The following is a 24855-nucleotide window of genomic DNA, read 5'->3' as shown; positions in this document are numbered from 1 at the left end:
ATAAGCATTCTTCTAGTCAAGTCCTACAATGACCTGTATCACCCTTTCTAGCACTGATCAGCTCGAGAGAAGAATCAACATCCTGTGGTCCTGAGAGCCTGCAGAAACACTTCAAAGAGTAGCGGGGCTAAGCTATAAACTGTATCAGCAAAAAAATGAACAAATTTCTTCACAAATGCTGATGTTGGGTGATCCAGGAAAGGTAAGCCTTTGCAGCTAGAGCCAACATCTTCTACCAGGCTGACTGACACACTTACACAGTGAAAGGAAAGATTGTCAAGGCCTTTGGGAACATGGAAAAAAATTGTCAAGGCTTTTGGGAACTGGACCCCCCTCCTTCATATCAGAAAGAAAAGCAGAAATTTTTGATGGGCATTGCAAGAAAACCAACTCGCATAAACTGAAATGAGAACCAAAAAACATGACTCAGCATAGAGAAATATTTTGAAAAATCTGATTTAGAACACAAAAACCTATTTGATAGCAACTTGTAATATATCTTTAGAAATCAGCTTATTAACAGAAATAGGTAGTTTGCCCAGGACAAAACAACCCAGTTGCATTGAGTTACAGTGTTTGTTCTGACAAAACCAGACAAAAGTAGCTGCTTGTGAGAATACTCCTGACTACACACAGAAAGCAAAGCAAGGAGAAACACTTGGGAGGTACAGTCCAAGAGATCAGACTGAATGGTGGGACAGCAATTAGGGAACCTGGAGTGTATCACATGATTGATGTTTAGGCTGCATGTGTTGCATGGGTGCTACCACTTCACTGTATTGCCCTTTAACTAGCAAATAACAATGGGCTGGCTCTGCTGGCCTTACCTGTGTGGAACAGGTTCTTATAACCATTGGTTTTAGTTATAAATTGACTAAAATAGGTGGGTTGAGGAGCAAATGTATGTGGGGAGCAGAGCTAATCTTTTTATTGTAAAACATCAGCAAGCATGTGAAGACGAGACACGGCAACGTAACAGACTAGTGTGTGGAGAAAACAGTAGAACTAATGGGAAGAAAGAGCAGTAAAGATATTCAGGATTACATTTTTCCACTCATAACTCATTGCCAGTGTCTTCATGTTGGAGTGTTCAATATATTTAATTATCTGAACCCAATCAGTACTAGCATGGACTGCTCTTCAAAGGCAACAGGTGGAGACTGACCTGATTCTGATGCTGCAGTTTGGCTTGTTCCAGCTGCAGCCTGTGCTGCTCCTGCAGGCTCTCCTTCTTGGTGTTGTGCTCCTCCTGCAGCCGCTGCTCCAGTGCCTGCATCTCCTCCTGCTGCTGCCTGCGGAGCTGCTTCCCCTCCTCCTCAAAGCGTCTCTCCAGCTCCTCCTTCTCGCTCAGCAGCTTCTTCCATCTCACTGTGTTGAGGTCTGTGGAGACAAGACCACACAGTCCTCACACTGCCCAGGACCAAGCAGTGGCATTGGATCTGTTTGTAGAACAATGAGCTTGGTGCTTCTCTCCCACTCTGTTATACAAGGGGTATGATAGACACTTGACCAGGATTTATATCTCATACATCCCGGTTTGGAGCTGCTTGTCCCATAAACCTGTCTCCAGCTCCAGCAAGGACCATTCAAATCCATTAATGCACACTTGCTTAAAATATTTTTGTATTCATACCACTATCTTGTGTGCTTCATGGCATCAGAGAGAAATGAAAGGCTGATACTGAAGGCAATTAGAAAGTATGAAATTTTTACTGTAGTGAACTAACCCAGTGACTATTTCTCAGAATTCACACCACTGTTCTCCAACAGTTTATCAAGACAAGGAAAATCAGTCCATTTCCCTATTTGGTTCCTCACCTTTATTGTCCCCCGGGTCCCAGGAAAGCAATGTCACAAACAAGGCTGTGCCCTCAGTCTTTTGCTTTGCTAAAGAACAGTTGCAAAAAAATCCAGATATTGAAGACTTGATGCAAGCTGGACAAGATCAGCCAGAGTACATTTACAGAACAAGTTTGCTCACTTGTAAAGATCTAACAGGTAAGAAGTGATTAATATCATCATGACCGTAACATTCAGAATACTAGAGAAGGAGAAATGGGCTTCTAATGGCACTGCTAGATCTTCTTTCTGATTTAGACCCATAGCTGATTTAGAAAGATGATCAGGTTTTTGAACAAACTGATTGCATATTTATCCTTCCCTTGCCTTTCAAAATGCAGGTGACATGCACAGACCTGTATGGTACTGTAAGTCAGAGGATTGGGATCTGCTGTCTCCCTGCTGAATGCTTCAAATTCATATTTATCCTATGACAATGTATTTGTTCAATATCTGTATCTTCCTGCCTCCTTCTACTATGGTGTCAGACTGTGCTCATTTTTCCCAGGATAGCGACAATTTGTCCAAGTTACCAGTGCTGTCCCCACAGCTTATGTTAAGTGCACCCACTCCAAGGTAGTTTGGACACCCAAGCTAACCATTCCCTTCCCCACAGAGCTATTTTTCACCCTGTTTAGAGCTCTGCTTCCACACTAGCTGGACACCAATATCCAGAGTTGCTCAGCATGTCCAGACAGATAAACACTACTGGGCTCCTCTTCTGATCCTGCTATGTTCTGGAGCACTGTGAGGGACTCTGTCCTTGTCAAGCTCTCTGCTCCTCACAGAGAGAGAGTGAACCAGTGAGTTTAGCATCTCAGTGGCAGCACATAGAAAGCTTTCCCACTTGCCTTATATCCAGAATATAATGGTACATTAGCTGGAATGTCTTGTCTCCTGGCAGTCTGGATTATAGCTCTGAACCCTCTCTCTTGCCTTTTGCTTTTTATTGTCTTTGGCATGTAAAGTGATCACAGAGCAGGAGGGGGTTATGCTTGAAGCTCTGCCTTCAGCAGAATTCAAACTCACTCAAGCTTTAAACAGGAGATGTAATGAAGCCCATCTCTCTCCTTCCTCTCTAACAAGATTAGCCAGCATACAGGGAGGGCTGGGCAATGGAAAGTCCATCTGAAACACATCCTGTAATCTGAAATACAAGACTACAAAACCTTATGCAGGTGCAAAATGGAGGGAAGCAGGGAAAGTGAGCTTGCATAGCGCACCCAACAATGCTACTGGAAGCAGGAAATGAGACAATTTGCCCTATACAGAATATTAAACACCTCTAATGAGAAGGAGTGATCTCTGCCATAAGCCTCAGACTAAGACAAAAGAGGCTGGGGTCTGAAGTGCTGAGGGAAAATTGAATCTCTTCTTAGTAGGGAGATGGACTTTTGGGCCTAGCTTTCCTGAGACAGACATAGCAGAAGGATACACCCATGGAGCCCAAGGGTCTGCAGCTCTCCTGCCCAGGGAGCAGGAACCAGTATGGAGAGCCTGCCCTGCTGGAGCCAGCTGTGGCTTCAGCGTGTGGTCCTGGTGAAACAGCTGTGTCATCTCCAGCAGCGACCCCATAACAGTGGCTGAACAGACAGCCTGCTAATGATGCTGGAAAACTGTGAATTTAGCTTTCAGGCATCAAGACAGGGATACTGTTAAAGTGAGCTACTCTTGTAGAAAACAAAAAAAATTACTAGGAAAATTTATATGAATGTATTGCTGACATGGAAAAGACAACCAGAGCACAACTATTACTGGTCTATTGTGAAGAGTTACATCCTGGTTTTCTTTTTCCCTCTCTGTTGGTATCTCCATTGCTGCTTACGGGCTGGAAATGATTCTGACACAACGTGGCATTTCCTGGTATGACAGTGTGCTGGGTTAAATGAGACCAGCTACTGCATCTTCCCTACTCCCTGTGCACTGAGTGCACAACAGATGAGCAAACCCCACTTCAGGCTGGGCTGGGAAGGTGAGGGAAAGGTAGATGTCACTACTGGACTGACTTTCCTTCCCCACCACACACAGGGAGAGCCACAGTGCAGCCCCCCCCCCAGCCCAGGCACTCTGCATTCGCAAGTGCAGCTCCTGTGGGAACTGGGGGCTGGTGTCTTGTGGCCTTACAGAGGGACTGTTTCCCTCTGACATGAGAAATGGGCTCTTCTTCCTGAGCCTCGTCCCCAAAATCACAGACAAATCACAGCAGCCACCATATGCAGGTTAAGTGTCCTCTGACTGGGAGGCATATCTAGGGGAAGATGGCACAAAGAATTTGGCTTCAAAACTCTTGAGAATACAGATAATACAAATTTTTAACTTGACATCTCATCGCCTTTTCTTCATCTCATCCATACCTCCTCTCAACACACTTCACGTCATTGTTCTGACAGTAAAGGAGCAGGTAATTTTGACATTTAGTTTCCACTAGTTTGAAGGGAAACAGCTGGTATTCAAAATCTCTTTATTGCAAGTGTTGCAGCTGAAAAGTGGTTATATTTATAATTTATAAAGATTGGTGTCCTGAGTATAGAATGACTGCTTGTCAGGTTTTCCTAGCCTTGCTGTTTCTACCAAAATACATGACCAAACCTTATTGCTTTAAATAACAAGTCCCTCAGTGTTTATATAGAGGCCAAGATTCCTCCCCAGGACTGGGAAGGGAGAATCACTTTCCTATTTCACCCATGCTGGTTTCAGATATGGTGAGATACTTTCACAGGAGTGCTGGGGGTAAAAGTGGACAGTGTTGTCTGAACTTCGATATTTTTCCTGGCTCCAGAAGGATGTAGGTCTCCCTAAGTTATTTTTACACATGGTCCAATGGTTTTATTTACCACAAGAATTTTCCTTAAACATACAGTCCTAATTTTCTCAACAGTGGGTTTTCTGTTGCAGTTTCGCTGCTTTGCATTGCAGAATCCTGTAGTTTCTGTTGAAGTTAAAGACTGCATGCTATGATAATCAAGCACATTCAGCATGCAAATTACAACTCTGAATTACAGCTATTCCCTAAACAACTAAGTGTTGGACTCACTGCCTGTATCAAACCCAGCTAGTCCAGCCTTGTTTTACTGATTCATTCAGGCATTTGCTTCAGTGAGTCAGACATGGTGAATTTACACATGAGAAACCAGGAATTTCTGACCAACACTTATGCTGTTTAACTGGACTGGTTATTTTTAAATTAATGAAAAACTACTTATAAAGTGATGGAGGCAAGTCAGAGCTACAGCTTGGTTGTAGGTAAAATAACATGCTCTGATTTTCCCTGAATTCCTTCATAGAATCACCCAAGATTGCTGCTGTCAAACAAAGGACTGTTTCATTTTTTGTTTGCATAAGACATGTACAATACTCTACAACACACTGATTCATTCTTACAGTGAGACCAGAATAATCCTCCTGTAGCACAGGTGGGCTGCATGTCTCCAGTAACACCCTCATGTCTCCAGTAGTAACATCAGCTTGAACTGCTTTAGAGACTGCAGAGAACTGCACTGATAAGAAATGCTCTCATGTACATGGCATTTACCATTTCACCTTGTCCACAATTTTAAAACACTGGTTGTTTCACAAAACTAAGTTTTAAAGGCAAAAGGAAAACAGACTGTGCGGCAATTTTTGACTTTTGACTAAAAAGCACAGTCATTTACCTTCCATATGTAGGGATATATACTAGGATTTTTATTGCTGATGAATTATTTCACATTCTGCTGAAGTGCAACACCTGCACATGCTCATCTTTTTGTTCATCTCTACTGGGAGTGCTTCTCTAGCTGGCCATATTGCATCTCAGGGTTGCACAGAGAGGATTACCTCCATCAAGCAGGTGACCAGCCACCTGTGTCACTCACAAACATCCTCTGCTCAGCATCTCCATGTCTTCCAGAGTGATGGAAGGAAGAGGTGGCCTGTAATGACTTCTCTCTATTACACATGCCCACAGGACCACTGAGGAAGGGACTCTCTCACACCACCTTTTCCCTTTCTGAGGAAGAAAGCCCATACACATCTATAGCTCATCTCCCTTCTGAAGCAGCACAGCTCAGGATGCTTTTCTGGGGTCTCTGTGGTTCTTAGCAAAACTGTCCCCACATATGCCACCAGGACTCAGCTTTGTGCAGAGGAAGTGTCTACTGCTGCATGTGCAAGGGCAATGGCAAGGGCAGGCAGAGCAGTGATCTCTTGCTACTGAGCATGCTGCTCTGTGACCCCCAAACACACATGCAGTTATACCCTTGGCAAAGTTCTCCAGCAAAACCACCAGGGATTTGTATTCACTTCAGCTGTACAAACACAGTGTAAAAGGAAGCAGAGCTCTTTATCTCCAGCACTGAACCTCTGTTTCCTTCCCGTGTCACCGCCACTTAAAAAAGCACTCACGAAAATGAGCAACCCCAACCTGCTAGACTGAGGTAGGGCTTTCAAATGAGAAGTGGTTATTGAACTGAGAGCTTCAGATGTGCCCTGCCTGAAGAAAGCACCAGCGGCAACTACTCTTCTGTAAGAGCTGTAGAGATGCAGAGGATGGAGGAAGGCAGGCATCAGGGAAACTTGTTTTGCTATCACTGCAGTATACATTGGCCATGGGGACAGCAAAGCTATCTACGAAATGACAATCAGCCACAGAATTTCAGAGGGGTGAAGCAGGGAACTCAAGATGCTGGGCATCAGAAAAGGGCTGTGCTCAGATTTTCTGAAGTGGGCTGTCATGGGCAAGATGAAGGCAAAGCACAGGGATGATCTGCAGTTCTGCGCATCCCACAAGGATTTGGCCTTGAGCCTCCCTTTGCTGGCTATGTCATGCTCTGTCCACATGACACAGTCTGTGCTTAATGGGTGACCCAGGAACTGGGCTCCCACATGCAGAGAAGGCTGAGAGGTCCCCTCTATTCACAGCTCCAGTCACCAGTGGTTCCAACACCTTTTGGTACTCAGGGTGTCCCCTGACGCAGTGGCCCTGCTCTTCATTTGCCCTGGGGCAGATGAACCCAACATCACACTCATTCTGGAGAGATTTAAGCCCAGAAGAATTTAGCCTGTTGGCTGAAGCCAGAGCAAAAGCCCATCTTCTCTCTCAGGAGTGCCAGTACCTTTACATTCTCTCTCCTGTCTAGATCAGAAACTAAAAAGGAAAAGAGGGGCGTGCAGGTATACAGGGAATACAGAGGCCAAATGCGATGCATCACTCTTTCTGTCTTTCAACCAGAAAGAGGCCTTAGAGCTATTAACAAGCAAATTCTGAGCTGGTGTCCTCTGGTTTGTAGCTGAACTGCAAAACACAGCAATGCTCATAAGCTGGTGATGCATTCCCAGTCACTGTGAACTGCAGTGGTCCCAAGCTCTCACTTCTCATCACACTGTGCTTTCTCCTCAGCAGTGCTGGTGTTTGAGGACAGGAGCTATGGAGTTATGGAGAACAATTTGTTTAGCAAAGATGATGCACAACTGGCTCCAGTGTGTGTGCTGATGAACCCATCTGCACAGCAAAGAGGTAAAATCAAGGTTCCCTGCAAAGTCACAAAGCCCTTTGCCACTGGGCTTCAGAAAACACTTAATCACATGTATGGAGGTTCTCCAGGATCAGGTCACAGGGAATCATAATAACTGCTTTCAGGTGAAGTGAGAAAATCACTTTGTTGTTACTTATACTACTTACCAACTTCCTCCCTGATCTTTGCAAGCTCGACTCCTAACTCCTTTATTTTCACAAGGGCATTTTCATTCTGTTTAAGGAAAAAGAGAGAGAAATATGTATAGTACCCAGGTTTATCCCAGATAAGCACTTTCACATGTTCATTTAGTAAAGCAGATTAGATTGATTCCTCATACCACTTTTTTATTTTCTTCTTTTAGTGAAGGGGACTGCAATTATAATGAACTCATTCAGTTTTTAAATCAAGCTTAGGAGCCACAACTCACTGGCTACAAATACCTTGTATGTCTACCAGTACATGGACACACACTCATGTGCACACAACAGTGCAGAATAGTCTATTTACTCCAATGTGACTAAAAAGACATCTGTATTTATTTTATAATTTTGTGGTCAGTCTGCCTACCATTTATGGCTGGACTGCATGTACAAGACGGATTTATTAAAACTGTTAAATATTTTTTTCATCTATTTAAGCCTGCATTTAAGCACCTCCAATCATATTAGTATGTACACAGAGTCAAACTTACAGAGCAGATTGCTGTACTCACACCATTCTATGCATGGTGAGCATTCCCACACAAGCACCACTAAGAACCTGATGTTCATGCCTATCGCCACATCTATTTGTGTGATTTTATTTATTAGGGCTCCTTTCCTTGAGTAGTCTCAAGAGAAATCTGAATATTTAAGGAGTAAAACAGATGAATTGGCTAAAGGAAAATCAAAACATATTTACATGAGCAATGTTGAGGTGTTATTACCAAAATGCAAGGACTTTGACAGCAGATATCAGACTAGTGCTGTGCAAACTGACTAACAAAATTCTTATCTCCATCCACTGGAGTCTGATCTAATACAATAAATCCCAGCATAGCGGTTCAATCATTTAGGCACTTTAAATTGGGATGTATCATGAATCACATCAGAAAAAAGACAAAGGAATGTACCCTGTTGGAAAGATCACTAATGATTCATAAAACTAGATCAGGTTACTATAAATATGTCCTGGGTTAGAAAAGGTCAAAAATCCTTAAAGGACACTACAGAAAACTCATATTCAAGAGAAAAGGCAGTACACTAGTAAACTGAATTAAAAGGAGTCCTAGAAACCACATATTTCCGTATTAAACAAGAAAGGCTAATAAAATTCTAGGACACAGACAGGATTAGTTTGGCTGCAGGATACCCAGCAGATAGGATAGCAAGTCAGTTCCATATTACAAAAATGAAAGTGGAAAAAAAAAATAATTTCAGAACTTAATGTTTCTGTGTATTTCTCCTGCACCTAACTTTTAACTCTGTTAAGAGAAGTAACACAACCTTATTTCTGGCAATACCAGAATAAGAGAATCTGGAATTTGAATTAATCCTTTACATATTGCCCTTTTGGGGTGATTTCCACCAGACCCAAAGGATACACTTTCCAGAAAGTTTCCTGTAAATGGAGTGATAAACTGAACTGATTTGAGAGCCTTAAAGGCCTGAGGAGACCCAGATGATGTGGCCATCTTTCTTATTCAGTTATGGAAGAAGCCAGGAGTGCAAGGCCTGGCTCCTCCATTGACTCCTCCTGGCTCCATACCCTGCTGAATAATGCACAGGGGGCTGTGTGCCAGGACTGCAGAGCGTCCAGTCCTGACCAACTGCATTAAGATCAGAATAAAATTATGTGGCTTCTTATGGATTTCTTCTTTCTAATTAGTAAAAAAGCTGTGGAAAAATAAAAAACTCCAGATAAATACAGTGTGATATATTAAAAAACCAGATTCCTTCACACAGATTCCCAAACCAGCAGCCTTACAGGTGTAAGGCTTCCCCTCTTGGAGAACACCATTGCATATGCCCATACAGTCTGTTATAACTCACTGGAGTAATTTTCAGAAGTGCTCTTGACAGACTGCCAGGCCTGGTGCCCTTGAAGGTGCATGCACAGGGATAAACTGGATGCAGGACTTGCAGATGGGAATCACCCACTCAAATTACCAGCTCCCATTCTTTGAAACAAAAGAGCCACTCAAAGCAAGGGAGCTCTGCACAAATCATTACCAGCACCTACAGACAAGGAGAACTCAGTGGGATTGTCACTATTCTCTTTTCATGAAGAAAATTAAATTAAAAGCAAGTTGAAAACCTACTTCATTTTTTTGGGGGTAGGGGGGGAGAAAAGTGTTTAAAATTTTGATCCCCCATAAGAAATATTACAGGCTCCACATTTTACATGATGTTTTATCTTAGATAAGGTTTTTCCCACCCTTGAGGCCACTTGGTGGCATCCTTCCCAAAAATGTGGAGAATTGCCATGGTGCCAGCTTAAAACTATCCCATAACTCCAGCTCCAGCATGGACACCAACCCACCAGGGCAGCAGGGGTCATGTTTGCCTCCCACCATGCTGGGCTGTGGTCTCCAGAGCAGAGCAGCCCCTTTGGCTACTTGGGGCAGCCAGATGAGCTCAGCTCAGGTGCCTTCGCTGACATTTTACTGCTCTGCCAATACTTCTTGCATTTTGTTTTATTTTGGTCAGAGCTTCCTGTCTGCTCTCTGGGACCTCATACTTATGTTTCCTGGGAGATAGGTGCACAAGGGTCGCCCTCAGTGCCAAGGCCCCAGATATTCCCTCCTCCTCAGAGGGTTCTTCTAGAGAAGAGTCCTTATCCTCCTCTTGTGGAAGAGAGGCGAGGTGCAGTTTTGGCTGATCATCAAATCAGTCTCATGGCTTCCTGGATATGCAGTGAACTCACAAATCCCTGACATCTTCTGTAACTGCAACCTGCTCTGTCAGGGTGACATGACAGGTTTGGACTGCACATGTTCCTGCAACACTTTAAGCACTTCAGCAATGCAAAACAAAAAAGCCCCTGCTTGTTATCATCAGTATGGCTCCACAGATAACCAGCTCTCCACTGTCAGTGTAGCCAGGGAACTGGGAATGTCAGCACTAAGGAAACTAAACATCACAGTAGAGCAAATCTGGATCTGGCTTTGGAATGCAAAGCTATCGTGTTCAGTACTGATATTCCTATACATCCACTGTCAAAACATCACAGCAATTCAAAAATCCACAAGCGCACAAGGAAAACATCCCAAAAACAAATGGATAAGAAACCTAGACAAGAGGATGTCCCATTTGGTTAATTGGTCTTCATGAATATTTATCTCAACAAAGTATTTGAAAGAGAAGATAGGGTAAGCAGCTGCCCTCCCCAGAGTTTTGTGTCCACTAAGGCTCAGCGTATCAAAGGAGCTTGGTAGGATTCTCTACCAGGTCACCACTTGGAGTTGAGCCATTGAGGGTGAGCATCCAAGGGCCAAATCTAACTTAGGTTTCATAAGAGTCATTGACTGTACACACCTGTTTTCAGTAGGTGAAAAGATCAGAGACCCTGTAAGCAGATTGTGCAAATATCCACCATTTCCAGTGCAGCAGTTAAATGTCAAGAAAGAAAAAAATATTGCTTTGATGTTATCTGGAATTCCTTTTTTTTTATGTCCAAAAAGGTGAAACCAAAACAGAGCATTTTGCACAAATTGAAATGTTGCATTTACTTTTCATGTACTTTTAATGAATGATGGAATGCATTACTTTTTAGAAAGATGATGACAAAGGTCTTCTGTTTACTGCATCCCAAGAAACTACTCTGATAGTAATTTTCATGAAATAAGATTACAGTCATGATGGAGATGAAGAAAAACTCTTCCTCATTCCTGAACCCTGCAATATAATGATTAAATCTTGTGTCTGGAATATGTCCCATCTCCTCAGACAGAAAGAAAAGTAGAATAAAACAGGTATGTTTGCCCTACTGCTCTGTTAAATAGAAGACACAATGGCAACTCTTTTTCCTATCATCAGCTCCATGGCATACAGGCCTTTCAATATTTCTCCTGGGAAAGGCTTGATGTTGGACAGCATTTCAGCAAGAGAAACAGAAATTGAAAATAGCACATGTGAGTTCTCCATTCAACTCAAAACGTCTGAGGATGGACTGAGGCATGACCTACATTGGTGCAACAGCTCCAGAAAACAAGGCAGATAATCAGGCAGGTAGGCAGAGGTATAGGAAGAAAACAGGAATTTGTACAATTGAATAACAGTGGCCAAACCTAGCAGTGTAACTCAGGAAAAAAAAAAAAAAAGAAACAAAACAAAAAACCAGCCGAATTTAGATATAACTGCATGCAAGGACCTAGAAAAATAACTTAGTAGGCGACATCATATTATGGACCTGAGGATGGGCAAGATGCTGGCATTGTCCAGACAGATTAAGAGAGGAAGTAGTGATGAAAGCCTGTGGGCAGAGGCTGAATGGGACACTGAGCAATCTGATCTCATTGAAGATGTCCCTGCTCACTGCTGTGGTCTCAGACTAGATGATCTTTAGAGGTCCCTTCAAACCCAAACTATTCTGTAATTCTGTGGTTCTATGAAAGGCTCTGCTTTAGTTGCATGGAGCCTCAGGATGACAGGTAGACATCATTAAGGAGACAAGTCAAGATTTTACCTTGGACCAGGAATAACTGAGGGATGGGGAGGCACATTTGAGATTTGTCTTAAGAGTCTCTCTCCTCTGAGAGCTACAGCCTAACTGAGAGATACTAATGAATTAGAAATACTAATTAAGTAAATCTTCTGGTACTTTTTAACAATAGGTAAGTAATAGTAGGTCCATCATAGAAATGGATATGAGTCAGATCAGGCAAGGAACGTCAGAAAATTGCTCAGACCCACACAGGACGTCAGCAGCAGCTAGGAAGCAAACATGGGAGCCTGGATTCACCTTCCCCAATTTACATGACTCTCCACCTTGCCAACTTGTTTGCTTATATTCTAAGATCCAAATGTATGTACAGTGTCTCCACTGTGCAAACACTTTTCAGTTCTCCACAGCATCTCCTAAAAACTCTCTGCACACAGATGCTCTGTGGTACTTGTTATTAAAACTGCTTCTCCAGAACAGCTGTCTTCTATGCAGAGCTTTCCAAATATTAAAGAAAAAAAAAATAAAAAAATCCCTGACCTGCAAATGGTGCTTAGTCACTGTTGTACTGTATTCAGACTTTCCTGTGGCAAGGTATTATAAAATAATTGGAAAGAAAATCATATAATTGGGAATTCTATTGTACCAATAAATATTTCAGATGATACTTACAGAAGCACTAACTGAATCCCACTGCAGCTGATATTCAAAATTACCTACAGTCTTCCTTTAAAAAGAGGTGTTTTAGCACTGTTGTTCAATCATGCTGATTGTCAGGTAATCCTTCCTCATAACACCCTTTAGAATGAAGTTTTAAAATACTTAGATATTCCACCGTGACTGCACTTTGCCAAGTTTTATATTAACCCACACATTTTTTCTTAACCTGGTTAGTAGTGTATGTCAAGCTATATTTGAACTACTGTTAGGTAAATGGGAGACACTATCAGTTTTTTCATTTAACAGAGTTACATGAATATATCATAAAGCCAAACTCTAATAGAATACACTGCACAAACACGTGTTTCTGCCAAGATATTTTCTATTAAGCAATTTAAATGCATATATTCATTCTCTCACTCTTTTGTATATAAAACCCAGGCAAATTTCCAGAAGAATAATGGGAAAAGCTATGTGGTTTGAAACGTCCCACAGCTTCTCTTGCACATGCTATTTTCTTGCTGCCTGTGTACTTCTGCACTGACATTTCTTACATGACATTTTGGTGCCTAGGGATGTGTTTGATTCAGACAAACATAAGAAAACAGGTAGTTTTTTACTGTTTCATTTCTCCTAGAACTGCAGGATCATTCCTCTGTTGGAGACGTAAAACTTTAGGGCAGCTAGAGGCTGATAATCTCTCTTCAAACTTTAAAACTCTCTGCAAGTTTGCTTTATAACTCGTACTCCACACGGCTATTAAAAATGTAAGACAAGCAGAGCAAAATATCAAACCGACTGTTGCTACAGAAGATGCCAGCAGTCCCTCCTTGTTTCACTAACATCCAACCCTTCCATTTAGACTGCAGGATAAATTTATATAAGGCACTGCAGTGCATGAGAAAGCGACACTCGGACCTGTCCCTGGTGAAGGGGAGACCAGCACACTGCAAACAAGCCGAGCATCGCTCCCCACTCTGCCACCCGGGAAGCGCATTCGCCACCGACCCCAGCGAGAAGCACCAGCACAGGCTCTAGCACGGCTACGGTCCTTTCCTTTCCTTAAAAAAAATAAAAAAAATAAAAAAAATAAAAATAAAATAAAAAAATAAAAAAAGGCAAAAGTACCGTCTCGTCCTCGCACAGAGAGGGGGGCAAACAGGTGGAACAGCATTTGCCCATCCTGGCAGGACAGCCACCCACCGGACTGCCGCCAGCCTGGCCCGGAGCCGGAGGAGGATGAGCCCCGGGCGGTGACACTGTCGGACAGGGATGTCACGTCCCCGCACGCCGAGACAGGCCAAGGGCCCTTGTCAGCCTGGTGCCTCCCGGGGAGCCGGGAGCGGGGAATGGATGGACGGTGCCGCGGAGCCCGGAGGGTTCGCCCCCCGCCCCGGAGAGCGCTGCCCGCTCCCCGTCCTGCCGCCGCACCGCTGCTCGCCCGCTGCATCCGGCCTCTCCCGAAAAAGGTTCCTCCGGCTGGCAAGGGCTTGCCTACAGGCAGGGAGGGCACGTCCAGCAGCGCCGTCGCAGGGAAGTGCCGGGACGGGGCTGGAAACTTCGCAGCGACAGCCCCAAAGGCGCTGAAATCCGGGACTGAGCCTGGGCTTTCAGCCGGATGGTGCCGCTGGGTTCTCTTCTCCGTGCCGCATCCACAGCCACTGATCACGGCAGTGCCCGTCCTGCGCACCCGCAGCCGAGCGTGTCCCGGCTGGCTGCTCCGCAGCGCTCCCAGATCAGCTCCCGGCTCTGCCGCACTGGGCTCCGCCGGCGCGTCCCCGAGGCGAGCGCAGCGCTGCGGGACTCCGCGGGTGCTGCTTTCCCTTCCCTTCCCTTCCCTTCCCTTCCCTTCCCTTCCCTTCCCTTCCCTTCCCTTCCCTTCCCTTCCCTTCCCTTCCCTTCCCTTCCCTTCCCTTCCCTTCCCTTCCCTTCCCTTCCCTTCCCTTCCCTTCCCTTCCCTTCCCTTCCCTTCCCTTCCCTTCCCTTCCCTTCCCTTCCCTTCCCTTCCCTTCCCTTCCCTTCCCTTCCCTTCCCTTCCCTTCCCTGCCCTGCCCTGCCCTGCCCTGCCCTGCCCTTCCCTGCCCTGCCCTGCCCTGCCCTGCCCTGCCAGCGGCTCGCTCTGTACTGCGACACCTGCCGCCAGTTCGTCCGTGGGGGATGTCCCCCTGCTCCCATGTGTCCTCCAGCCTCCCGAGACGCTCTAATCTCCCTGAACGGACTTTCCCTGAAATCGTTTATTTAAATCGCCAGGACGATCAACACCTCCTGGACCTCGGTGACTCCTTGTAATGGCAAAAACAGATCTCTGCAACGTACCCAGAGACTTTTTCAATTCTCAAGCTCTGGCATGATTTTTTGGCCATGTATATATGTATTTACATTGTACCACCTAACACTAACCTGCATATGCACACGGGTGTTCTGTGTATGTCCAGTCTGCATCAGTTTTCCCATTGGGAACACATTTTCTTGGCCAGACCCAGGACATGGAGCTGCAGCAGCCTCGTTTCTCCTGGGCTGTTGCCTTTGGCATGACATATTTTCCTCTAACAATTTACGTTAAAGACGATGCTGGGAAAAGTCAAAATAGTTCAATGGCTCACACCCAACCCAAGGTGGTATTTGTGTTGCGTTCACTGTGTAAACCTGAAAACCACTGTTTTCCTGAAAGCGAAATCACTACCAAACGTACATAAAAATGACATTGCCCTTGTTGCTGAACAGCTCTGCCTTCTGGTGGGAAAGATGCTCAAGTCTGTGCTTCTCTGACAGGTGTTTTTGTTTAGATGTGTGTTAAACTGTGACTGGTGATGCAGAAAGTGATTTAAAAAACGGAGGAACGAACAAGAATGTCCAACAAAACTGTGTTAAATTACATTTACATTCTCAGGTAACTTTGGTTTGTGAGAACTTCTTATTCTCTCTCTCACTCCTCCTAAGCCCTGCCAGAACTTCAACTTAAATTTTACAGTATCACAGTTGAGTAATTAAAAACAAATAAACAAGCAAAGCCAACAACACAGAAACTCCACCTAAAAAACAAATCAAACCCAAACACCAAACCAGAGTTAAATTTGCACTCCAAATACATGTCTTTTCACATTTGCATTCAAGACCTAACTTTCTTTACAGCATCTGAAAATTAATTTGGTTGGCTACTGAACAGCTACAGAGTAGAGGTAAAAGAAGACTTCCTTGTATGGTGAAATCATTTCATCCTCACTGTAGGAGCTTCATTTTTTGCCACACAACCTGAAGTCTGTAATTTGGATCTTTTAGAGTTCAAATTCCAACCGGAAAATTTCTAAACACCTTACAAAAAAACCTACATAACCACTTGTAGACAATTACCACGGTCATTCCTCTGAGCTGGCTATTAGAACTACAGTATTTAGATCCACGTCTGACAGTCAGGCAGGGAAAATAAAACCTGGTCATTATTCCTTTTGTTATGCTTTTAAAACAAAGTACTCATCTTTTTCAACTGCTTTGCTGAGAATGGGGGATTTGCTGTTTGCATGTGATTAAAAATCTAAGGTAAGGGTTAGCTAGAAAGGTCAATGCATGACTTTAGTACCACTTAAGCACTAAACTGGAAGAGAAAATATTGAAGTGAAACTTAAATTAAGCAGAAATCATCTGTTGTTCTTCTGACAAGGTGAATTGAGATCCCAGAGGCTGATTTAAGGTTGATAAGGAATAAAGATATGCTTGGGAGAGCTGCTGGGCTTTTTTCAGCTTAGATCCTTTTGGAGAAAGCGAGACCAAACTCAGTTTGAATAAAACCTCATATTTCAGGTCAAGGTGTGTAGCATTAAGGTGAGAAAAGACCAAAATTAAGAAAGGAAATGGAAAATAGAAACCATTTTAAAGAGCGGTTCCTCAGTCAAATGCACAAAGGAGGAGGATGAAGACGGAATTTAGGAGGGGTCTCTGTGATGGCAGCATGCTGACAGGTAAGTTACTCTGTGGAGGACTTTAAGTACACGCCTGCAGGCAGCAATGCCTTGGGAATTAAAGATATAGAAAGGGAAATGTGCATAACCGAGACAGGAACAAAACACTCAGCAAAGCAGGCACATCAGAGGAGAGGACAGCCCCTACACCCAAATTCTATGAGAACTGGCACTTTAAACAGTAGGTTCAAAACACAGTTTTCAAATTATTGATGGTTAATTTTAAACTGCTAGGGTCATCTGCCTGATTTCAGTGTGATGTGGCACTTGGATCAAATACTCAGAGGAATAATGTTTTAAAAACACCTTGTTAAGCACAACAGAGCACCAAAGACAGACAGATCCACGCCAGTGCAGACTGCTGCCTCTGTAAGCTGAAATAATTGATATTTTTAGATAAGGGTAATATATAACTCCCACCTATTGGGACCAAGTGACCACATGGTGCCAACCACAAATTGATCATCAGGTCAGGAAAGATTGGGAGTTGCTGAAGAAGTGTTAAGCGGGGAGGAGGCCTTTGGGGGAAGAGGACAAGGAGTTGCAGCAAATGGAGCTATTGGACTGAGTGGAGATAATGAATAGAGCTCTTCAAAGATCATTCCTGGGGGGGTGGCATGTTACATCATTCACTTTTGACCCTGCTCAAATATTAGTGAGTGCTAATGAGATGCTGCGATGCACTATCCATCAAGGGGCAAGATAAACCACCTTGCTTGTCAAGCTGGATGCTATTTAGGACTATAGGAGCGGTCATGATAAAAAATACAGAATACTGAGCAGTCCAAGGTCCCAATCACAGAGTCAAATAACAGGAAATTCAAGTAGAACGTGGAAATTTATCAGCTGAAAATAACAGCAAAAACCTGTGTTGCTTATCCAGTCATGGGATGAATAAGAATGTTTACTGCACAGATCTGAATAAAGCAAATACAACCTTAGGCTCTAGGAAACACTAAGAGGGAAGTTTAAATGCTTTAAGAAAAGCCACAGAGAGATCTCACCTGAAACCTTACACAGTTCTTGCCCCCCATGTTTGGGGGATAGCAGTTCTGAGGCAGGGAATATATAGCCCATATCACTGGAGGGGTGCCATGCAAATACACATCTGCTTCTTCTAAGAAAACAACAGTAAGGTTGGAAAATTACAGCTTTCTATTTAATGAGAACACTAAGAGAGGCAGAACTACTTAAGGTCAAAAAATGTATTTACATAAGGATAAAAGGGTGTGAACTTGGGCATATCTGAGTCACAAGAGATTCTGAAAGAGTCCTCTAGTAGAAACAGAGGAGAATATAATGACTTTCCAGCTGAAAATTGATCATTTTAGGGAAGAAGTTATAGGACTTGGCAACAGAGAGAGTCTGGATTTGATGACCTGGAATGAGCTTTGCTTGCATTTCCTTTCCGTGCAATACTGCTTGTCTGTGCATTGTCACCAACATATTGTTTTGGATTTTGCTGATGGTCCACACCCAGAATGTGCATGTGCCTCTGTCAAACTGCTTTGCATGGAGCTCTGTCCCAACAGATCTGGCTCACATTTCCCTTCAAGGCAGAAGGAAAAAGTCTGTGGATAAGGCAGAGATCAACATGGGCTGGGAAAACCTGCACTTTTAGTTAAGAAACCATTCTTCATAAAGGTTGTGTCTTTGTTTCATTAGTGGAAAGAAAAAATGCAGGTAAGTTCCACAAAGAAAGGTGTTCCTTATGTATAAGATTAGCAACAAATACAAGAAGAAAGTAGTCTGATAAAATTAGATTTTAAAACAGAAAAGTAATTGCACAAAACAAGCAACTTAAGGGGGTACGTTTCACAATATTTATTGACTTTAGTGGAAACACAATGGAGTCAGCACCTGACAGGGTAAGGCTCCTAGGTGATTAAAGGCCAAGGAGGATACCTGCATGTTCCTAAATGTCCCAGAGGACTGGCTTAGTCTATAAACAACCTACTCTAATGGTAAAGAAGCACTATGGGACAAATAAAATTTTTGCCTACAGTGACAGAATCAATGCTTTGCTCCATGATGCATGCACATAATACAATTCCTATTCACTGTCCAAGCAATTTCAATGTTTTACATCTATCTGAACTAAATTGGGAGAGGTAGGGATAAATTAGCCATACTTTATCATTTACTATGGTCCTCAAATGGGGCACATTATTCTATTTAGCTCCATAATGGTCTTTAAGAATCAGTGCATACACTCTGCTCTGTAGACAACAAAAAATAAATCATCTGGGTTTTAAACATATATTCTAACATAAATAGAAAATTTGGATTCCTAACCATTAGTATCTGATGTTAGGCTGGCTAACCTTTCTGGGAGAGATATAGTGCTTCCCCTGGATTTTCACAGGGCAAAGTGTGAAGATGGAGCTCCATAGAGAAGGAGAAACAGAACTGAAGTCTTGGGAAAGCTGTGGGAGATAAAGGTACTAATGCAGTGCTATGCATGTCACAGAGCAGGAGAATCCTGAAGGGAACTGCATATTTTTCATCCTTTATGAAACACTGGAAAGGCTTGCTGAGGGGCATAGCATGTGAAGTATGTCAAACAAATATTTAATTTAATTCAAATAGATAACACTCTGAGGGCATGAGCAGCAAAAGACAGTACAGGAAACATGAAAGGATGGAAATTTGTTTGCAAGAGGACAGCCAGCTCTAGGAATAAGTTGATAGGGCAGTATCCAGTGCTTATGGAAATAAACAAAAGAAGCTGAAGAAGACAGCTGTTTGTGGTGAGGACCAAGGAGACTCAAGACAGCACCACGGGGATACAGAGAGAAATAATCAGGAGAGAAGGCTGAGGTGGGGCATACCCCACCAGAGGTGGGGCATAAGTTCAAAAACTGCTTCACCCAGTAAAGAAACAAAAGTACAGATTCAAAAAAAAAAAAAAAGAGATGAAACTAAGGAGAAAGGAAAGATTGTTCTGCAGATGGCATTTCAGAGGACAAAGGGATATGCAGTGGTGAAGGGAGACAAGGAACAGGAGACTGCAGGAATGAGGAGAGATGTGACAGTCAGATGCAGAGGACCTGGTACATAACTGAGACACTGCAAAGTCTGTAATGTCTCAGCTCTAGAGAGTGATGGATAAGCCAAGCTATCGGCAGCTGCTGCCTCCTGGCATTCTCTGCAGTCAACAGCGGGAGGCGACCGTGACACCGACATTAAGCACCTCCAAAGGATGGCATGAGGAGAAGTCTGCTCGGCAGCATTCACTGGGGGCAGGATTTTGTCTAAGGCAGTGCAGAGGCAGAATAGGGCAATGCTATTCCAGCAATGCATTTTGAACAGGAGGCTCAGAAAATGATTGAGCGGCGTGCCAAAGGTGGGAGACCAAGGCAAGGAGAAGGGACATCCAGCACATTTTATGTGGTCAACACAACTTATTTCTCTGCATGTACTCTCTTCAAACACTTGCAGTTTGTGTGACACAACATGCAGGTGCACTTTGTCAGAATTTTGATATCTACAATAGGGAAGCTGAGTATACTGACAGAGTTGCAGACAAGTGGGGCAACAATCTATTTTTCAATAAGCCAAACATTGGCCTCAAAGACTGAAACTGATTTATTGTCAATAATTGTTGTATTATTATTGTTGTTGTATTGTTGTATTGTTAATTCTTCAATTCTGCAAGCAGTATAATTTGAAAACAGCCTCAATTAGTCCTAAATTCTCTTTCCAATTTCACTCTTTGAAATTGCCAGTCACATTGTATTTCTATGAGTGCTTGAAACCAATGAACATGAGTGCTGCTGTCAAAGGAAGTGTTTTAATCTTCCCCTCTCCCGGTCACTTGTTTTGTCCCAGCTTCCTTCCTTATAGTCCCACAATTGTTTGGGCATTGAATCAGATAGGGGTTAAAACTAAAGCAGGGATAAAGTGGTGAAATTGAGGAGAGTCAACTTCCAGCTAGCACAGGACCGACTTCCCCAGGAGGAAATGGGGAAGGAATGGAAACCACACTCTGCTGTTAGCCAGAAGGAGAATCTTATCACAAGCCCCTGAACCCTAATCAGACTGAAAATTACAGTGGCCCAAGGAAATAAGAAAAGCAAATACATTCTCTATTACACTTCATTTTCCTTGTTGGAGGTGCATTACAAGTTTTCTCTGACACAGCTCTCTCATCAGCAGCACGGTTCTCCACATTGCTCTTCAGATATATGCACGTGGTTCATTATTTTCCAGGCTGGGGTTGTTTTTGTTCTTGCCTAGCTTTTAAAAAAATAATTCAGAAAATGTAATACAGTGATTTGGGGATTTCTGAAGCCATGAGCAGTCAGTAATGAGTTTCAGTGAGATGACTCAGCTAGAGCTGCCAGTCATGCCAGATGGCCCCAGAATGGCAATTTCCCTTGGATTTACAGTGAGGTTTCACATTTTGTGCATTACTCGGTACCATGAGGTTTTAATGGTCCTAAGGCAGCTTATATGGAAGCAAATGTTTTTTAATATAGTTTTTCAACTATACAATTATGCTATTGTATATTTGGACGAAATGAATGTTTACTCTAGAATTTAACAAATTAACACAACTACATGCCCTCCATTTCTCAAGTGAGAGAGCCCAGCCAGATGACTCCTTTTTAAATTCAGTTCTCATATAAAAAAATGTGAGGATCTAAACAGAATTCCTTCAGAGTTCTGTTATTTCTGCTAGTGTAGCCTTACATTTATTTTAGTGTCAGTAACTTGCAAAGCCATGGATTAAAATTCATGAGAGAACAATGCTTCTTGATGTTCGGAACAGTACAAAGTAAGCATTCCAAATGAACTAGCTCTCGCTGTCAGGGAATTTCTTCATATGAAGTATCATTTATGCACCAAGATCACAAGGAAAAATGCATGTTTTCACTGAACTCCTCACCTGCCCTCTCCCCAGGAGTACATCCCCTGCAAGGCTATATCTAAATTCCAAACCTCTGAGTATCTGGAAGAAGATGGCCATTTTCTTAAATCAACTTTGCAGAGAAATGTTCCCTTCTCCCAGCAAACAGGTAATCTTTCCTCTACTCCCAAGTTGCTCTGGGCCAAAGCGAATGACAACTTCAAGCTGCTGTACTTTGAGGCCATGCAGAGCAAGGCACAAGTGCTGACATTCTATGACAGCAATGTCAGTGGCAAAAAATTCCAGCAGCTTTACACGGACCAGGTTTTTCCTATTGGAAAGATTCTCAGCGCTCTGCTGAGAGGAACAGTACTAATGAGAATTTAAACTATCAGTTGCGGGCTTGGGAGGTTCTTACACAAAGAAAACCCAGCTCAGATGATTTTTAGAACTCATTTTAGGAATGCATCATTTATACTAACTCCTCTGTAGTTAGAGCTGATTTTAAGAAAGAGCCAAAATAAACAGTTCTCAAATCATTATAATAACCACACTACCACCTTCTGAAGTTATGACATGTGAGAAGTGATTGTAGGAAGCTGCAAGTGAATTAGATCTCAGGGGTGAGAGCAAGGCCAGAGAATTTTAGGAGGACTGCAGCTGAAACATTTTAGAGTTCATTTCTGGAACCAGATAGCTCAGACCTGAAAGGGGGGTTAAGCAAGAGACAGGTTGTGCCTTGGGTATATGATTCAAAAGTGCAAATACATACTCTTGATGGTTGTGAGAACATAGAAGGAGTATCAAGGAGATGCACTTTTCACTTGAAAGGAAAGCAAAAATACTATCCTTTGGAACGCAGTTATAACCATTTATATACATCTTTGAGTCATGGTCTGTCTAATCTAGATCCTGCTTCAAGCCATGATTATTGCCAGAAAATTCAGAAAAAGGTGCAATTAACCATGCTTTAGAGAGTGTGATGAAAAGCTGTTCTTCATGGAAAACTCATCTTAACATCTGAAAAAGGTTTCCAATCTTAAAATAGGCATCTCCCCTCTGACATGTATTGCACTACCAAATATTAAATGCCCAGATATTCTTGCTGCCTACAGATCTTAGTTGACTTTAAGGAACAAGGACAAAGAGATGCTTCAATCAAATAGTATGATTTTCTTTTTATTACACAACATTATATTTTACATAGTTGCATAGTTCTATAATTACATTTGGTGAAAATATCCCCTCTATAAAGGCATCCATTGGCAAACTGCTGACATGAAGGTGTGGATCTACTTTCTGTTCTCACAGTGGTTTCTTCTAATAACTGATCATCTCTAGTCCTAAAAGGGCTGTGCTTCCTCTGTGTGTTGAAGCTGCATAATTTCTGCAAAAGTTTAGCAGTGGTTTCTGCTAGACTTTCCCCTGATTGGGGAAAGCTCTTTCTGGTACACAGCGAAGAATTTTTATGAGAATTCTTTTGCTCTGCACTCAAGCCACTTTGCCCTGTTCCACAAAGACATCAAGAGTTCTCTGCATGGTCTCACAAGAAAAGGGATTTTTCCAGATCTCAGAGTTGTTTATAACTCTTCTCTTTTTCCTCCCCATTTTTTCATTGTCTTTTGAAGATGTGTGAACACCAGTGCTAAATGTCATATATTCAGTATCAGTCTCCCCAGTGCTGAACATGCAGGTATTGTCACTGCCTCACTTTTGCTGGCTGCATCTCTGCTTACTCACCCAAAGATCTTGACAGCTTTTCATAACACATGTTCACAGTAGGAGCTCACATTGCTTTTTGCTGACATCAGAAACTCTAATTACTCCTGGGGTTACTCCCTTCCAGCTGATTGCCAGACCACAGTTCCAGGCAGAGCTGGTTTCAGCCTGGCTTTGCTGCATCCATCACTCAAAACCAGTGCAGTGGGAATGTGAACGTGTTGCTTTTATATGCTCAAAAGTGCAGGTAGCTTGCAGTCCACTCATCAAATATGTGGCTCTCCAGCTGCTAAAATCTGTAACCACGATCCACATGGAATGCAAAGGGGATATGAAATTGTACTTGAAAAACTGAAGATCAAATTTGAACTTCACTTATAAAGGAAGTGCTGCATTTCTGTCAGCATGTCTATATGAGAGGTTTTTGCAGATGTGGCACACAGTCTTGAAACACATAAGGTGAAATAGTTGTCATGGTCTATCTGTATTTTCAGGCCTTGCTTGCACTGGAACAACCTCACATCTGCCAGGAATTTTGATCAACAGGGAAAGTTCCACTACATCGCTGCAAAATCCCTCTTGTGCGTCAGCTCAGAATGCATGTGCTGATGGATCTACATAAGAAGACTTGTGATAATTACACTGTCACCCCCTGGGACTGCGACAGCAATTTTGGAGAGACAGGGAGTTATAGCAGCAGAGTATTCTACCTTAGGAATTTGCAGTGGTGAGGGAACACAGTAAATAATCTGAACTCTTTCTACAAACGACATTTAAAAATGCCTTTGGGGCAGGGGAAAGAAGACTGAACATTTTTTTTAAGTGCATCTAACACTCAGTAACTTCTAAGTTCATTTTAACTAAAGATTGGTGAAATTAAGTTTTACATGAAACAGAAGATATTCCAAGACTATGGGAAAGAAGTTCAAGCATTATAGTCATATGAATGGCACCTACATAAATATATGGTACATGCCCAACTGTTCCTTGTTTATTTCTAAATTAAATATTTTCATGTATTTAGCCATTGCTTTGCGTGTGTGATGCTCCTTTGTAATTTGTTTGTTTTTAAGAATACCAGTTAGCAAGAGGTGAAGGCAAAACAATCAGGTCAAATATCTGGAGACTTGTACTAAATCAGGAGGTGACCTCTTTTTCTTTACAGTCAGAGCAGAAAGAAATCCCAAAAGCTTTTTCTTTTGCGACATGGATCCCACGGGAAATAGAGAGATACCTGGACAACATCCAGTCCCTCCTAAACATTTTCCTTTTACTTTCCAGGGCAGAATAACTCTGCAACGCCTATCAAGCATATCTTTCCCTAACCTGCAAGTTATCTGTGGGTTGTCATTGCCTCTCCAGAGGGTTGGGGAGCTTTGCCCATCAGACACCTGCCTTGGTGCTTACCTCCTAAGGCTGCTAAGTGTGAGGAAGTTTAAAGCAGGCAGCTCAGCATTACACAAGTTTTTCCAAGTAGCTTCAAAAACCATTTCCAGAAATGAAGCCAACTTCAGCTGCTGAAAGGATCACTACTTAACTGTCTTGTGGTCAGACCAATCCCTCAGGCTGGGCTTCAGACTGAGCAGGGTGTCTATGCCAGGAAGAATGTCCCATGTGCCAGGTGATGCAATATTCCAGATTAAGGGGGAAAATAGCTTTCTCTACTCTGGGGGAAGCCAAGACCCTGCACAGA

The 24855-nt window shown here is 42.9% G+C and overlaps 1 protein-coding gene across 1 annotated transcript in view; it reads right to left on the bottom strand.

Moving 5' to 3' along the window:
• MTUS2 (microtubule associated scaffold protein 2) overlaps positions 1–24855 on the bottom strand; it is a 156223-nt gene that overhangs the window by 12061 nt on the left and 119307 nt on the right. The window contains exons 7-8 of the mRNA XM_062514689.1: positions 7499–7565; positions 1166–1380 (exon numbers count right to left, since the gene is read on the bottom strand). Coding sequence (XP_062370673.1) covers positions 1166–1380; positions 7499–7565 — 282 coding nt within the window. The remainder of the gene's footprint in view (positions 1–1165; positions 1381–7498; positions 7566–24855) is intronic.

The sequence above is a fragment of the Cinclus cinclus genome, chromosome 2 (assembly GCF_963662255.1).
Source record: "Cinclus cinclus chromosome 2, bCinCin1.1, whole genome shotgun sequence".
Taxonomy (NCBI): Eukaryota; Metazoa; Chordata; class Aves; order Passeriformes; family Cinclidae; genus Cinclus; species Cinclus cinclus.
Note: the sequence above shows the minus strand (reverse complement) of the source record. Positions and strands in the feature narration are given on the sequence as shown.